This window comes from Zophobas morio, unplaced genomic scaffold (genome assembly GCF_036711695.1).
Source record: "Zophobas morio isolate AGI-343-1 ecotype UQ-CSIRO unplaced genomic scaffold, CSIRO_AGI_Zmor_V1 ptg000004l, whole genome shotgun sequence".
Classification (NCBI taxonomy): domain Eukaryota; kingdom Metazoa; phylum Arthropoda; class Insecta; order Coleoptera; family Tenebrionidae; genus Zophobas; species Zophobas morio.
The window spans coordinates 6,542,636-6,559,917 of NW_026972109.1; the positions used below are offsets into that span (position 1 = coordinate 6,542,636).

At 35.1% G+C, this 17,282-nt stretch overlaps 4 protein-coding genes across 4 annotated transcripts; 2 read left to right on the forward strand and 2 right to left on the reverse strand.

Annotated features, from left to right (window-relative positions):
- The first annotated feature begins 860 nt into the window (after positions 1-860).
- On the forward strand, positions 861-1,924 carry LOC135135617 (putative uncharacterized protein DDB_G0292636). The gene is made up of 2 exons (XM_064064711.1): positions 861-1,223; positions 1,616-1,924. Exons 1-2 carry the CDS (start codon positions 861-863, stop codon positions 1,922-1,924), a joined length of 672 nt encoding a protein of 223 aa, XP_063920781.1.
- A 2,738-nt stretch (positions 1,925-4,662) lies between these two features.
- LOC135134414 (uncharacterized) lies at positions 4,663-5,426 on the reverse strand. Its single transcript, XM_064063098.1, has 3 exons — positions 5,347-5,426; positions 5,091-5,301; positions 4,663-5,034 (listed from the first exon to the last, which is right to left on the reverse strand). Exons 1-3 carry the CDS (start codon positions 5,422-5,424, stop codon positions 4,712-4,714), a joined length of 612 nt encoding a protein of 203 aa, XP_063919168.1. The 5' UTR covers positions 5,425-5,426; the 3' UTR covers positions 4,663-4,711.
- Positions 5,427-6,025: 599 nt separating this feature from the next.
- Positions 6,026-6,961, forward strand: LOC135134424 (prostaglandin E synthase-like). The gene is made up of 4 exons (XM_064063107.1): positions 6,026-6,380; positions 6,426-6,502; positions 6,550-6,802; positions 6,880-6,961. Exons 1-3 carry the CDS (start codon positions 6,228-6,230, stop codon positions 6,800-6,802), a joined length of 483 nt encoding a protein of 160 aa, XP_063919177.1. The 5' UTR covers positions 6,026-6,227; the 3' UTR covers positions 6,880-6,961.
- Positions 6,962-13,071: 6,110 nt separating this feature from the next.
- LOC135134436 (uncharacterized) lies at positions 13,072-13,913 on the reverse strand. The gene is made up of 3 exons (XM_064063117.1): positions 13,700-13,913; positions 13,438-13,648; positions 13,072-13,390 (listed from the first exon to the last, which is right to left on the reverse strand). Exons 1-3 carry the CDS (start codon positions 13,904-13,906, stop codon positions 13,077-13,079), a joined length of 732 nt encoding a protein of 243 aa, XP_063919187.1. The 5' UTR covers positions 13,907-13,913; the 3' UTR covers positions 13,072-13,076.
- Positions 13,914-17,282: the final 3,369 nt, after the last annotated feature.

Below are 17,282 nucleotides of genomic sequence, written 5' to 3' on the forward strand. Positions count from 1 at the left end.
AAAAAACGATTTGAGTGGAAAAAGTGGAAAATCCAAAAACTGTAAGATCGAAAAATTGAAAAATCGAATAAATGAAAAAATTTTGAAATACAACAATAATTCCAAAATCGTAAAATTCGACAAGTGAAAATTTTTAAAAATTATAGTTACATATTATTGGTATTACATATTTAAAATAAAAATTTGCAAATCCTAAATTGAAGAAACGAAAAAACGAAAAATCGAAAAATTGGAAAATATAAAATTGAAAAAAAAGAAAAACTAAGAACTCTAAAAATCTTAAAAATTCACATTGAAAAAAGGAAAAATTATAAAATCAGAACATTTAAAAAACGAAAAATTGAAAAATTAAGAAAATAAAAAACGGAGCCGAAAAATTGCAAATCGAAAAATTGAAGATACAAAAAAATGAAAAATTAAAAATTGAAAACTCGTGGAACTGCAAATCGAAAAAATGCAAAATTTAAAAAGTGAAACATCCAAAAGTTGGAATGTTGGACCAAAAGGACGAAGGACGAAACGGACGAAAGACGAAAAGGACGAAGGACGAAAAGAACGAAGGACGAAAGACGAAATGGACGAAAAACGAAAATGACGAAAAACGAAAAGGACGAAAAGGACGAAAAAGACGAAAGACGAAAAGGACGAAGGACGAAAGACGAAAGGAACGAAAGAGGAAAAGGACGAAGGACGAAAAGGACGAAGGACGAAAAGGACAAAGGACGAAAAGGACGAAGAACGAAGGACGGAAAAGACGAAGGACGATAAGGACGAAGGACGAAAAGGATGAAGGAAGCAAAAGGACGAAAAGGACGAAAGACGAAAGGAACGAAAGATGAAAGTGACGAAGGGTGATATGGATGAAGGACGACATGGACGAAGGACGATATGGACGGAGGACGATATGGACGAAGGACGATATGGGCGAAAGGCGAAAAGGACGAAGTACGGAAAAACGAAGGACGAATAGGACGAAAAGTACGAAGGACGCAAAAAGACGAAGGACGAAAAGGACGAAAGACGAAAGACGAAATGGACGAAAGACAAAAAGGACGAAAGACGAAAAGGACGAAGTACAATATGGACGAAAAACGATATGGACGAAAGACGAAAAGGACGAAAAGCACGAAAAGGACGAATCGGACGAAAAGGACGAAAAGGACGAACAGGACGAAGGACAAAAAGGACCAAGGATAATATGGATGAAAGACGAAAAGGATGAAGTACGAAAAGGACGAAAGACGAAAAAGACGAAGGATGAAAAGGACGAAAAGGACGAATAGGACTAAAAGGACGAAGAACGGAAAGGACGAAGGACGAAAGACGAAATGGACGAAAGACGAAAAGGACGAAGTACGATATGGACTAAGGACGATATCGACGAAAGACGAAAAGGACGAAGGACGAAGGACGAGAGGGACGAAGGACGGAAAAGACGAAAAGGACGAATAAGACGAAATAGACAAAGGACGAAAAGGACGAAGGACGATATGGACGAAGGAAATTCACATTGAAAAAAGGAAAAATTATAAAATCAGAACATTTAAAAAACGAAAAATTGAAAAATTAAGAAAATAAAAAACGGAGACGAAAATTGCAAATCGAAAAATTGAAGACACAAAATATTGAAAAATTAAAAATTGAAAACTCGTGGAACTGCAAAAGTTGGAATGCTGGACCAAAAGTTCGAAGGACGAAAAGGACGAAAGACGAAAAGGACGAAAAACGAAAAGGACGAAAGGCGAAATGGACGAAAGACGAAAAGGACGAAAGACGAAAAGCACGAAAGACGAAAAGGACGAAGTACGATATAGACGAAGGACGATATGGACAAAAGACGAAAAGGACGAAGGACGATATGGACGAAGGACGATATGGGCGAAAGACGAAAAGGACGAAGGACGAAAAAACGAAGGACGAATAGGACGAAAACGACGAAGGACGCAAAAAGACGAACGACGAAAAGGACGAATTACGAAAAGGACGAAGGACAAAAAGGACGAAGGACGAAAGACGAAAAGGACGAATCGGACGAAAAGGACGAAGGACAAAAAGGACGAAGGACGATATAGACGAAAGACGAAAAGGACGAAGGACGAAGGACGAAAAGGACGAAGGACGAAAAGGACGAAAGACGAAAAAGACGAAAAACGAAAAGGAAGAAGGACGAAAGACGAAAAGGACGATATGGACGAAGGACGATATGGATGAAAGACGAAAAGGACGAAGGCCGAAAACGACGAAGGATGAAAAGAACGAAAGACAAAAGGACGAAGGACGAAAGATACGAAAAGGACGAAAAGGACGAGGGACGAAGGATGAAGGACGAAAAGGACGAACGACGAAAAGGACGAAGAACGATATGGACAAAGGAAATTCACATTGAAAAAAGGAAACATTATAAAATGAGAACATCTAAAAAAAACGAAAAATTGAAAAATTAAGAAAATATAAAACGGGAACGAAAAATTGCAAATCGAAAAATTGAAGACACAAAAAATTGAAAAATTAAAAATTGAAAACTCGTGGAACTGCAAATCGAAAAAATGCAAAATCTAAAAAGTGAAACATCCAAAAGTTGGAAAATCGAAAAACTGAAAAATTTAAAAATGAAAACTCGAATACCGTAAAATAGAAGAAACAAAAAAAAAAAAAACTATCAAATTTTCAATCTTTAATTTTTCAATTCCTCGATTTTTCAATTTTGAAATTTTTGAATTTCTCGATTATTCTATTTTCCGATTTCTTTAGTTTTCAATATTTCGCTTTTACAATACATATTTCTTTTTTTGAATTTTGCACCTTTTCGACTTCCAAATTTCTCAATTTTTAACCTTTCGATTTTTCGATTTTCCGATGCTTGGATTTTTCAAGCTTTTGATTTTCATTTTTAGTTTTCAGAATTTTCATTTTATACTTTTTAATTTTTTCAATTTCACAATTTTGCAATTTATCAATCTTTTTTATTCAAAAAGTTGAAAAATCCAATAACTGAAGAAATGAGAAATTGCAAAATCGAAAAATTGCAATTCGAAAAACTGAAGAAGTGAAAAATTGAAACAGAAAACTAAGAATCGAAAAATTGAAAAGAAGAATAAACGAATCAAATCGAAAAATTGGGAAATAGTAAAATCGAAAAATTACAGAAACGTCAAAATTTTAAAGTCGAGGAAATGTAACATTGATGGGTCGAAAATTTTCAATTTTTCAATTAGGTATTCCTTGATTTCCTAATTTTTATTTTTTTTAACTTTGCAATTTTTGGATTTCTCCATAATTCGATTTTCCGATTTCTTTAATTTTCACTATTTCGCTTGTGCAATGTTTTGTTTTCTCGATTTTGAACTTTTCCAATCTTTCATCTTTCGATTTTCCAATTTTTCGTTTCTTCAATTTGGCAACTTCTTGAATTCCATTTTTTAGACTCTTCCAAGTTTTCGTTTTATACTTTTTCGTAATTTCATTTTTGAATTTCAAGATTTCGCAATTTTTTTGTTTCGAAAAGTTGAAAAATCCAAAAACTGAAGACACAAGAAATTGCAAAATCGAAAAAGTGGTAATTCGAAAAATTGTAAATCGAAAAATTGGAAAACCAAAAAATTGGAATACAAAAAATTGCAAAATCTAAAAATTATAAAAGCGTCAAAATTTTAAAGCCGAAGAAAAATTTTAGAAATTTTAAATCGAAAAATTGCTAAATTCAAAAGTTGGAAAATGGAAAAATTGGGAAATTTAAACTTGTTTTACAATTTTTATATTAAAAAAAAAGGATTTGGATTGGTTCGGCTGTACTTCAGGGGAGGAATGTTCTGAAATAACCTTCGACTATTTTTTTATAAAATAACAATATTTTCTTGAATACAGAATACACTTTTCTCTAAAAATTTTCAAATTAGTTGTCTGCTATTATATTCTTTTTCTTTGTCGAAGAATTCGTATTATTTATTTTTTATGTGCATTGTTTCCATTTTTTTCTTTTTATTGACTATTTCTTAGTAATAAATTTAATGTAAAATTTGTTGCCAAAGTTAAAAATAGACAGTAAACATTTTTTTTTTTAATTTGATTTGTTTTTATATGAAAAGATTTTATCGTCATCTGCTGTTTGTTGCACATTTTATTGGCCAGATAATTTTTGATTATGTATATTTTAGATTCTTGTAAATACATCTTCTGCTTTTTTTGTTGTCAAACAAAATTCCTCCAAAACCTTTTTGAATTCATGACAAGTACTTATTTCTTTAAGTGTTATTTCGAACGGAAGTCGAAATTTATAACTTTCTATTTTCCCCTTAGAAGCCTTTTAGAATTGTTTCTGGGTCACGTTGGTTACTACTACCTCAATTTTGCACTGAAAATAAATTTGTCCATTCCACGTGTCCTACCCTTGATAATAAATTAAATTTGTCATTTATTTAATTAAAGCTATAGATAAAATTTTGTAGGTTAATTGTTGGCTAATGCCGTATTATCACACCCTATTTTTTTTTTTTAATTATTACATGTTTTTGACTTTTTTCTATCTGTAGCTAAACACTATCAATAAAAAAATACTGTTTGTTAAAAAATATTATCTTATTAAAATACTGTATTTTTTAGTTTTGCAAATAGGAGGAAGAAATCACCAAGCAATTTTTTTTTTCCGAAACTTTTTTATTTTCCAATCTTTTTGAGCAACTTCAACAATAAATAAATACATTCAACAAAAATATCACACGTTGGGCGCATACGCCGAATACGCCATCCTCTGCACTTCGTCTCCCGAAGACCTGGCCACCACATGGTGCGGATCCTCCCAGGGGGCATGGGCAGCCACAATGTGTGGGTGAATATGGTCACCAGCCACCTTCTTACACAACTGCCACACCGCCAACGCCAAAGCCACCACAAACGAGCCGAACGACAATTGCAATGCGTTCCACGTCTTGATGGCAAGAATACCAAGAGCTAACGGAATCATAACCATGGCCTTGATTAAAATGAAAACGAAGATCGGAACGAAGATTTTCTTCAGTTTGGATTTCTTCTTGCGAGCTAGGGGTTAAAACAGTTAGATAAAGATAAGACAAAAAAGCGGTAGGTGTGAGTACCGTCGACTTGACCGTCTTCGAAGCGCAGCTTCACATCGACTTCATCTTGGTCCAGATTTCGCCCAGCGAAAGTCAGGGTGGAACCGATGTATGGTAGTTTGAAGGTGAAATCGTGGGTTTTCATGTAGTCCTCGACTGTGTCTTCCAGCGAGTTGCTTCTGGCTTCTCGACTAACCGCATCGTTGCGTTTGATCTCTACAAAGTCTGAAATCTGAAGAAATTGGGTTTTTGAAATGGTACTAAAGTGGTTGGTTACTTGAAAGTCGTTTGGTGTTTCGGCGCTTCCAAAAGCTGCGACACTGGCAACTACTACACAAACTACTAACAACCTCATGGTTATAGCACCTAACGCAAGTGTTGAATGGCAAATTAATGATACACCCTAAGTATTTATACTGCTTAGTTCGCACTAGCGGTACCGATAGAAAGTAAGTGTGCTGGTTTCTTGATGCCAAAATTGTATATGCCGACGAAGCCTTATTTAAATTATTATTAGCAGGGCCTACCAGAGTGACATGATTTCGATTGAAGAATTCCGATCGGTTTCTGTTGGACTCGAATCCGGAGGTTTCGAGGGTCGCATTTTAAAAATGTTGGAAACGTGGGCTTTGTTTTGGTGGAAAAATGTAGGTGACGGAAATGCTGGATTGAATGTAATGAGAAAATGTGTACGGGTTGTGCATAGATTTAGTAGAAGCGTGAAATAAAAGATCACAAACTTTGTTGTCAAAATTTAGGACATGTTGTTTCTAGCTGGATCAACGAAAGTTAGGGTCTTTACATATTTATTAATTCTCAGAAAGTGTCGTCATTGACAGTGACGCCAGATTAATTCATTTTTAATGTCACATTGACACGTATATAAAGATCAATAACTTCATCTTAGTCCAACACACTATCGGTTTCAATACCTATCCGAACACTCAAAGCATCTTTTTTCTTGTATTGTTTAATTATTTATCAACTTTTACTCATTTAACTAACCTTCGATCGAAGGTAATCAACTTCACATACATCAGACCATCCTCCCTTGTACAATCAATCATCGATTTTCAAACTCATCAAAAATTCATCCCCATTGACGTGACACTATTTTAGACTCAGTTGTCCTCATCTTATAGCAGTATAGTTAAAACTATGACCAACTCCACCACCATGGCTCACGCCCCTCGCGAAGTTCTGTCCCTAAAAAACCCATCCTTTTGCGCCTACATGGTATGTTCCTGTATTCTGGTGATAAAAATGATCGCAGTTGCTCTACTAACCGCCTACAAACGCAAAGTCCACAAAGTAAGTACTTCAAAAAATTGAAAAAATATGACGCCATTTTGCTAGGTATATCTTTCGCCGGAGGACGTCAAAACCAACAAGGGGCAAATCGACACCCACGACGACGTCGAAAGAGTTAGAAGGTGAGTGACGATTTTTCGTTTTAAGAAACTAATCGTGGAATTTATAGAGCGCATTTGAATGATTTGGAGAACATTCCGCTGTTCTGGACCACTGCGTTTGTTTTTCTTTTTGCTAAACCGCCGGTGTGGTTGGCCTGTCTTATGTTCTTTACTTTTGTGATTGCCAGGATTGGCCATACTATTGTGTATGCGGTATATGTTGTTCGCCAGCCTGCTAGAGCTGTTTGTTTTCTTACTGGGTTAGTGATTACCCTGTATATGGCGTTGCATGCAATGATTGTGGGGTTTGCACATATATAGGTATCCTACTATGAAATCAGTATATAGATATCAGTGAATAAATAGTTTACATCTAAATTTCAGTTCTAGTTTTTCAGATTTTTTTTTTCGTACAACACGACGTAATTTTTTACATTTTGCTTTTGTTGACTTCTCAGGCGCCAAGATTCTCCTTTCTGGTTGGAATTAGTTTCATTACATTGTTATAAAAATGTAAAAACGGTAATACTTAATAAACATTGAACATGTATCTGAATTTTTTCTTGTAAGGTTATCTTAAATTTATTTTGACTTTGGTATTCATTTAATCAATTAGGTATACACAATCCCGATATCTGAAATTTGAAAAATAATGCAAATTGCAGTTTTTTGCATTTGTAGATTTGGGGGTATGCGACGTGACGTCAGAGGAATAATCTGCCGATTCGGGATGATAGTTTCCACACAACGATTTACTTCAAAGTGGTCCATTTCATTCTAAATCTCTACTCAAGTCGTGAAACAAAATCCTCAGGACACCATAATCCTCAAATGCTCAGCACACCATAATCCTTAAATCCTCAGAACAACATACTCCTCAGAACACCATAATCCTCAAATTCTCAGAACACCACAAACCTTAGGTTCTCAGAACACCACCATCCTCAAATCCCCAAAACACCATACCTCTCAAATTATCAGAACAGTGTGACACTCAGATCCTCAGAATACCATAATACTCAAATCCTCAGAACACCAAAATCCTCAAATCTTCAAAAGACCAAAACCCTCAAATCCTCAGAACACCATAATACTCCAATCCTCAAAACACCATAATCCTCAAATCCTTAGAACTCCACAATACTCAAATCCTCAGAATACCATAATCCTCAAATCCACAAATTTCAAAATCCTCAAATTTTCAATAGACCAAAATCCTCAAATACTCAGAACACCAAAAACCTCAGATCCTCAGAACACACAATCCCCAAATCCTCCAAACAGCATAATGCTCAAATCCCCAGAACAGTACAATCCTCAAATGCTCAGAACAGCATAATACTCAAATCCTCAGAACACCACTATCTTTAAATCCTCAGAAAATCATAATCCTCAAATCTTTAGAACACCATAATCCAATATCCTTAGGCCCTCAAAATACCAAAATCCTCAAATCCCCAAAATTCTGAAATCCTCATATCCTGAAGACACCAAAATTCTCAAATTCTCAAACCATCAAAATCCTCGGGTTCTCAAAATACCGAAATCCTCAAATCCTCAGAACACCATAACCTTCAAATCCTCAAAACACAAAAATACTCAAATCCTCAAATCCTCAAAGCTCTAAAATCCTCAAATCCTCAAAACACCAAAATTCTCAAATCCTCAAAACACAAAAATCTCCAAGTTCTCAAATACCACAATCCTCAAATCCTCAGAACACTATAATCCTCAAATCCCCAGAACAACATAACCTTCAAATCCTCAGAACACCATAATCCTCAAAACTTCAGAACATCATAATCCTCAGTTCCTCAGAACACTATATTCCTCAAATCCTCTGAACACCATAATCCTCAAATCCTTAGAATTCCACAATACTCAAATCCTCAGAACACCATAATCCTCAAATCCTCAGAACACCATAACCTTCAACTCCTCAGAACACGATAATACTCAAATCCTCAGTACACTATAATACTCAAATCCCCAGAACACCATAATACTCAAAGCCTCAGAACACCAAAATCCTCAAAACATCAAAATTCGCAAATCCTCAAAATAACAAAATCCTCAAATCCTCAAAACGCCAGAATCCTCAAATAGTCAAATCTTCAAAATCCTCAAATTCTAAATCGACTAAAATCCTCAAATTCTCAATAGATTAAAACCATCAAATCCTCAGAACACCACAATCCCGTATCCTCAGAACACCACAATCCTCAAATCCTCAGAACACAATAATTCTCGAATCCTCAGAGCAGCAAAATCCTCAAATCTTCAAAACACCAAAATCCTCAATTCCTCAGAACACAATAATGCTCATATCCTCAGAACCCCATAATCCTCAAAATTTTAAAATTCTCAAAATATCAAAATCTTCAAATCCTCAGAACACCATAATTCTTAAATCCTCAGAACACCATAATCCTCAAATCCGCAGAACACCAAAATCCTCAAATCCTCAGAACACCATAATCTTCAAATCTTCAGAATACCATAATCCTCAAATCTTCAAATCTCCAAAAGCCTAAATTCTGAAAACAGCAAAATCCTCAAATCCTCAAAACAGCAAAATTCTCAAAACATCAAAATTCTCAAATCCCCAAAACACCACTATCCTCAGGTTCTCAAAATACCAAAATATTCAAATCCTCAAATGTCTAAAATCCTCAAATCTTCAAATTTTCAATACACCAAAATCTTCAAATCCGCAGAATACCAAAATCCTCAAATCCTCAGAACACCATAATCTTCAAATCCCCAGGATACCATAATACTCAAATTCTCAAATTATTAAAATGCTCAATTCCTCAGAACATCAAAATCCTAAAATTCTCAAAACACCAAAATTCTCAAATCCTCAAAACATCAAAATTCTAAAATCCTCATATCCTCAAAACATTAAAATTCTCAAAATATCAAAATCCTCAAATCGTCGAAACATCAAAACCCTCAGTTTCTCTAAATACCGAAATCCTCAAATCCTCAGAACACCATAACCTTCAAATCCTCAAAACACAAAAATGCTCAAATCCCCAAATCCCCAAATCAAATTTTTAAAATGCTCAACTCCTCAGAACCGCAAAATCCTCAAATCCTCAAAACACCAAAATTCTCAAATCCTCAAAACATCAAAATTTTAAAATCCTCAAGGTATCAATATCCTTAGGCCCTCAAAATAACAAAATCCTCAAATCCTCAAAACATCAAAATCCTCAGATTCTCAAAATCCCGAAATCCTCAAAACACAAAGGTACTCAAATCCTCAAAGCTCTAAAATTCTCAAATCCTCAAAACACAAAAATTCCCAGGTTCTCAAAATACCATAATCCTCAAATCCTCAAATGACTAAAATCCTCAAATTCTCAATAAAACAAAATCTTCAAATCCGCAGAACACCAAAATCCTCAAATCCTCAGAACACCATAATCTTCAAATCCCCAGGATACCATAATACTCAAATCCTCAGAACATCAAAATCCTAAAATTCTCAAAACACCAAAATTCTCAAATCCTCAAAACATCAAAATTCTAAAATCCTCATATCCTCAAAACATTAAAATTCTCAAAATATCAAAATCCCCAAATCCTCAAAACATCAAAACCCTCAGTTTCTCAAAATACCGAAATCCTCAAATCCTTAGAACACCGTAACCTTCAAATCCTCAGAACACAAAAATACCCAAATCCTCAAATCAAATTTTTAAAATGCTCAAATCCTCAGAACCGCAAAATCCTGAAATCCTCAATACACCAAAATTCTCAAATCCTCAAAACATCAAAATTTTAAAATCCTCAAGGTATCAGTATCCTTAGGCCCTCAAAATACCAAAATCCTCAAATCCCCGAAATTCGAAAATCCTCATATCCTCAAAACCAAAATTCTCAAATCTTCAAAACATCAAAATCCTCAGGTTCTCAAAATCCCGAAATCCTCAAATCCTCAGAACACCATAAGCTTCAAATCCTCAAAACACAAAGGTACTCAAATCCTCAAAGCTCTAAAATTCTCAAATCCTCAAAATACCAAAATTCTCAAATTCTCAAAACACAAAAATTCCCAGGTTCATAAAATACCAAAATCCTCAAATCCTCAGAACACCATAATCCTCGTAACCCCAGAACACCAAAATTCTCAAATCCTCAAAACACCACAATCCTCAAAAGCCCAGAACACCAAATCCTCAGAACGCTATCATCCTCAAATCCTTTGAACACCACAATACTCAAATCCTCAGGATACTATAATACCCAAATCTTCAAATTTTCAAAATGCCCAAATCCTCAGAACACCAAAATCCTAAAATCCTCAAAACACCAAAATTCTCAGATCCTCAAAACATCAAAATTCTAACATCCACATATTCTCAAAACATTAAAATTCTCAAAATATCGAAATCCTCAAATCCTCAAAATACTAAAATCCTCAGTTTCTCAAAATACCGAAATCCTCAAATCCTCAGAACACCATAACCTTCAAATCCTCAAAACATCAAAATTCCAAAATCCTCAAGGCATCAATATCCTTAGGCCCTCAAAATACCAAACTCCTCAAATCCCCAGATTTATTTTCTAAACTGTGTAAAAGAAGTGATTCCCATAGTAGAGAGCTTAGATTTGTTGAAAAACAATTGACTATACCCACTCATATGACTGCTCGTTTTGAATCATCTTTCTCATATCTAGCTCCCTATATTGTGAATCACTTAGATCAATTTCTTGATATGTCGAGCCAAGTCATTAAAAAGCAGCTAATTTTTGATATTTTACGAGGCACCGACTTAGACATTTCTTTTAATAAATTTTAAATTTGTGTTCTTTTTTATTGTGTTTGATGTATGATTTTATTTGTTTTATTCTTAGGTTAGTTAAGTTAATTATCAGTAGGTATACACTGTTAACTAACCGTTTGTACTGTTGTGCAATAAACTTATCTATCTATCTATCTATCTATCTATCCCAGAATTCTAAAATCCTCATATCCTCAAAACACCAAAATTCTCAAATCCTCAAAACATCAAAATCCTCAGGTTCTCAAAATCCCGAAATCCTCAAATCCTCAGAACACCAGAACCTTCAAATCCTCAAAACACAAAAGTACTCAAATCCTCAAATCCTCAAATTCTCAAAGCTCTAAAATCCTCAAATCCTCAAAACAGGAAAATTCTCAAATCCTCAAAACACAAAAATCCCCAGGTTCTCAAATTCTCAAAACACCACAATGCTCAAATGCCCAGAACACCAAAATCCTCAAATCCTCAGAACGCCATAATCCTCAAATCCTTTGAACACCACGATATTCAAATCCTCAAATCTTCAAAAAGCTCAGATCCTCTAAATACCAAAATTCTCAAATTCTCAAAATATCAAAATCCTCAAAACAACAGATTCCTCATATCGTCAAATCTTCAAACTCCAATTCTCAACACACCAAAATCCTCAATTACTCGAGACACCAAGATCTTGCCCGCAACTGTCCGGTGGTATTAGGACTACTTGCAGATTTTCTGACCGTGGCGCGCAACTGACCGATGTCCCCATCCAGCGAATGGACACTTTCATGTTTTTTCTTTAAGACATGACCCGAAAGGATTACGATTCAGACCTTATTTTTGCAGTATCTCTATTTTATGTCGAATTTTAGACAGATAATCTCCGAAACTACCGGACAGTTTGTTGTCAAATTTTAGGAACATCGTGAAGATAGTAAAACGCTAACTAAAAAGTTGTCTAATCGTCCCTACCGATAATTTGATGCTGGTACCTCAAATTTTTTTATAATAAATAACATTTAAATTGTGTAAAATATCATACTCCTGTATTTGTGGGCTATCAATTCGCCTTAAATTTTTCCCTTAGGCAAGCAAATTTTCACAAAAACAACCGGTGTTTATCAGTTATGGGGGATTTTTTTTTACACTTCAGAAAATTTTAGAATTTTTCCAAGAATCGGGATTTGTTGTATATTTTGTTCGCGAATCTGGTCTTTAAACGTTTGAATTTGTATGAATTATCTAAGCTGCCAGCTATTTTTTTTTACAATTTCCTGTTTGTTTTTAGTTCTTTAGCGACCAGTAGAGTATCATAAGAGATATTTTGACGTATTTTTGATTTTATATTTACTTGTTTTTTTTTATAGTTAGAAGAACATAAAAATACAGGTTTTCCATTTCCATTTCTGTTGCCTGTCAATCAAAATTTTACTACGATTTTTTTAAATTATTGTAAAGATAGTAATACGTTAAACGAAATTTGGAATGCGAGTCAAAAAAAATTAAAAATTTTAATTTTTTTTCCATAGCATTGTATCATTGTTGAACAAGTTGACTTTGGAGATTTTATTGCCGAAACACACGTTATTTTTGAGTCAAAATTTCCGGGACTACTTTGGATACATTGACGATTTAATAAGCGATATGTAAAATTTGATGTGAACCCAAAATTCCGCTTTGGTTGTACAAAAAACCCATACAAACTTACTCTGTTAAAAATAAAAAAGAAATTGCTACCACTTTAACCAACGATCTACGGGAAATAAATAAACCTGTAATCAAATCAACTTTATTTCCAAATAAATAAAAAATAAATTAACTCATTCTTGCACATGCGCCTTATACGCCAACTTTTGCGCTTCATCTCCCAACGACCTCGCTGCGTAATGATTATACGCCGCCTCCCATGGAGGATGTGCCGAAATTTGTGGAGGAGCGTGTTCAGACGCTATCTTCTTACAAAGCTGGAAAATAGCCAACCCCACGGACACAATGAACGACAAGAACGACAACTGAAGGGCATTCCAAGCCTTCAAGCCCAAAATACCTAACGCTAGTGGTACCAAAGTGATGGCCTTCAGCAACACGAAGACCAAAATTGGAACGATGACTTTCTTCAGTTTGGATTTGCGTGCTACAAAAACTCGTTTCAAAATCGTCTTCCAAAACTTGAACACTCACCTTCAACTTCACCCCCGAAGTTGACTTTAAAGTCAAGTTCTTCGCTGTCTAAGTTGCGAGCACCAACCGTGACCTTGGTTCCTGGTAAGTTGAAAGTGACGTCGTGACTCTTCATGTACTCCTCCACCGTGTCTTCGATGGAGTTCTCGCTCCTGCTCGTGATTTCGTTGGGTTGGTAGGAGTTCCTTGACACTTCAACATCGTCACCAATCTAAAACAAAATCGTCACTTTTTGGTAGACTTTTTTTTGAAACCACAGTACTAGGAAGTTGTCTTTCTGCAAGATCGAATTTAAGAACGAGATGGCCTTAAATTTGAGACACGCAATTGGGTCGTCTTCAGCGCATAGCGCCCTCATTTGCTCGACGCTCGAGTCGAACGCGGTACCCTTCCAGAAGGCGGGTTTGGCGGGTGAAGCACTAGCCAAAGTCACTACTGCCAAAAGCACGCACACTCTTGGGGACGTCATTTTGCGGCTGAAGACTACCGAGCAATGGCGACATCGAACACACCCTGGCTATTTATAAGAGTGTGTGTTTGGGTTTGGAAAAGTAGTCGATCGGAACTGAACCGGACGTTTTTTGTTCTTGGAGGACGGTGCTGTGCATAGTAATTGTGTTTGTGTTGGATGGTCGGATTCTTCACGTATTTTGGTTCAGGAGGCAACAAGGACGGGATTGATATTCAGGACGAGGAGGTCGAGGAATTCGGGGCGATGTTGCTTTTGTTGGTGTTTTGATTTCTATGAACTTGCTAATTAGGAGAGCGGCGATTTGGAGGTTTTGGGGTAAGGTGCAGATGAGGTTTTGAATTTGAGTTTTGGGTTACTGGTTTATGATTTATATTGAATTGTTTGATTTAAACTTGGTGTTAAGAAAATACGGTTATTTAAATGAAAATCGAGCACTTGAAAAATTTGAAACTAGACCAAATTCTTCTGGTTTTTGGTCATTTAATGGAACTAAAGCTGCTGAAACGCGCCTCCATTTTATGAAACATGAAAGATATACGTCATATATCATCTTACTGTATATTGTATATATTTAAGAATAAAAATATTCCAGTATTATTGTACCGAGAGAGCAATTAAAGACACGATCAAAAACATCCATGGATTTTTGAAGATTTATCTTTTCGTCTAGTCCGATTACCGTTAATTTGAAGTTTGAGCTGAAAATACAACGATCAAACACAAACTTTCAAAAATCCTTGGCAGTATTTGATCGTGTTTTTATTGCTGTTTCAGTAGTTTTAGGAAAAGTACATAAGACGTTCTTATGTTAATAATCTTTTTCCTACGCAGGGATTTGTTTATTTTAGGGCTTTTTTTTGAGGTGACATCATCAATTTTTCGGAGGGGTGAGTAATTAGATTTTAATTTAAACTTGATAACTTTTGAGTATCTTCAAGTAGCTAGCCGAAAATTATGTTATCTAAAATCGGAGATAAATCGGAAAGAAATTTACTTTACTATATCTTCGGATGACGTCATAACTTTTTAAAAGGAATTAAAAGACAAATTTCGATTTGATTTCTCGAGCGTAAGCTAAGAACGGAAGAATATTCTGTATATTTTATGAATATTATATACACGATAAAACGCTAACTAAAATTTGTCTGATTATCCCCCCCAATAATTTGATTAGGTCACCTAAAATTTTTACATGGCAAATGCTGTTTAAATTTTATAAAATAACGTAATCCTGTACTTATGGTTTATTATTATTCGTCCTTTCCATCCTTTTTCGTCCTATTTCATCCTTTTCGTCCTTTTCGTCCTTTTCGTCCTTTTCGTCCTTTTTCGTCCTTATTATCCTTTTTCGTCCTTTTCGTCCTTTTTCGTTCTATTTCGTCCTTTTCGCCCTTTTTCGTCCTTTTCGTCCTTTTCCTCCTTTTTCGTCCTTTCTCGTCCTTTCTCGTCCTTTCTCGACCTTTTTCGTCCTTTCCGTCTTGTTTCTTCCTTAGTACTCTTTTTCGTCCTTTTTCGTCCTTTTCGTCCTTTATCGTGCTTTTTCGTCCTTTTCGTCCTTTTTTGTCCTTATTATCCCTTTTCGTCCCTATTATCCTTTTTCGTCCTGATTATCCTTTTTCGTCCTTTTCGCCCTTTTTCGTCTTATTTCGTCCTTTTTCGCCCTTTCTCGTCCTTTCTCGACCTTTTTCGTTCTTTTCGTCCTTTTTCGTTCTTATCACCCTTTTTCGTCGTTTTTCGTCATTTTCGTCCTTTTTCGTTTAGTTTCGTCATTTTCGTAATTTTTCGTTCTTGTCGTTCTTTTCGTCCTTTCTGTCCTTTTTCGTCCTTTTTCATCATTTTCGTCCTTTTTCCTCCTTTTCGTGCTTCTCGTCCTTATTCGTCCTTTTTCGTCATTTCAGACACAATCTCCAAAACTACTGGATCGATTGTTGTTAAAATTTATATGTACAGGAAATATCATGTAGATGGTAAAACACTAAACGAAATTTGTTAAACATTCCCACTAACAAAAGGATGCGCCATCTCGAAATTTACATTAGTACATATTATTTCAATTTTCCAAAATAAGATACTTCTTCACATGTGATTTGTGAATCTGTGTTTATGGTAAAAAAATCAAAATAGTATTGAAAAATTTTGCAATTTAACTTAGAAACTGGGAAAACGAATGTTCTGAAATCTTGAAAACCGTCACGTTACAATTTTGCTGAAAAATTTTCAAAAATAATTTTGGAAACAATTGAGTTTGGTTAATTAACTCTCTTCTGCGTTGAAGAGCCAAAATCAAATTTAATTTCTTTTTACTCGCTGATGCTTGTAGTCTACACGAGGATTTGCGGGCTATGGCGTTCTGAGGATTTGAGGATTGTGATGTTCTGAAGATTTGAGGATTTTGGTGTTCTGAGGATTTCAGGATTTTGGTGTTCTGAGGACTTAAGGATTATGCCGTTTCGAGGATTTGAAGATTATAGTGTTTTGACGAATTGAAGATTATGATGTTCTGAGGATTTGAGGATTAAGGTGTTTTGAAGATTGAAGGGTTATGGTGTCCTTAGGTTTTGAGGATTGCGGTAAACTGAGAATTATTTGATGATTTTGGTGTTCTGAGAATTTGAGGATTGTGTTTTGATGATTTGAGAATTTTGATGTTTCGAGGATTATGGTGTTTTTAGCATTTGAGGATTTGAGGATTTTGGTGTTTTGAGGATTTGAGGATTATAGTGTTTTGACGATTTGAAGATTATAGTGTTCTGAGGATTTGAAGATTTTGATGTTTTGAGAATTTGAGGATTGTGGTGTTATGACGATTTAAGATAATGGTGTCCTGAGGAGTTGAGGATTATGGCGTTGTGAGGATTTGAGGATTATGGTGTTCCGAAGATTTGAGGATTGTGTTTTGATGATTTGAAAATTTTGATGTTTCGAGGATTATGGTGTTTTGAGCATTTGAGGATTTGAGGAATTTAGTGATTTGAGGATTTGAGGATTGTAGTGTTCTGGGGATTTGAAGATTTTGATATTTTGAGAATTTGAGGATAGGATTGTGGTGTTTTGACGATTTAAGATTATGGTGTTCTGAGGATTTGACGATTACGGTCATCTGGGGATTTGAGGATTATGGTGTTTTGAAAGTTTGAGGATTATGGTGTTTTGAAGATATGAGGATTATGGTGTTCTGAAGATTTGAGAATTGCTGTATTCTGAGAATTTGGGGATTTTGGTGTTCTGAGGATTTGTGGATTATAGTGTTTTAAAGATTTGAGGATTTTGATGTGTTGAGGATTTGAGGATTATGGTATTTTGAGGATTTTGATGTTTTGAGGATTTGAGGATTTTGGTTTTGAGGATTTGAGGATTGTGATGTTTTGACAAT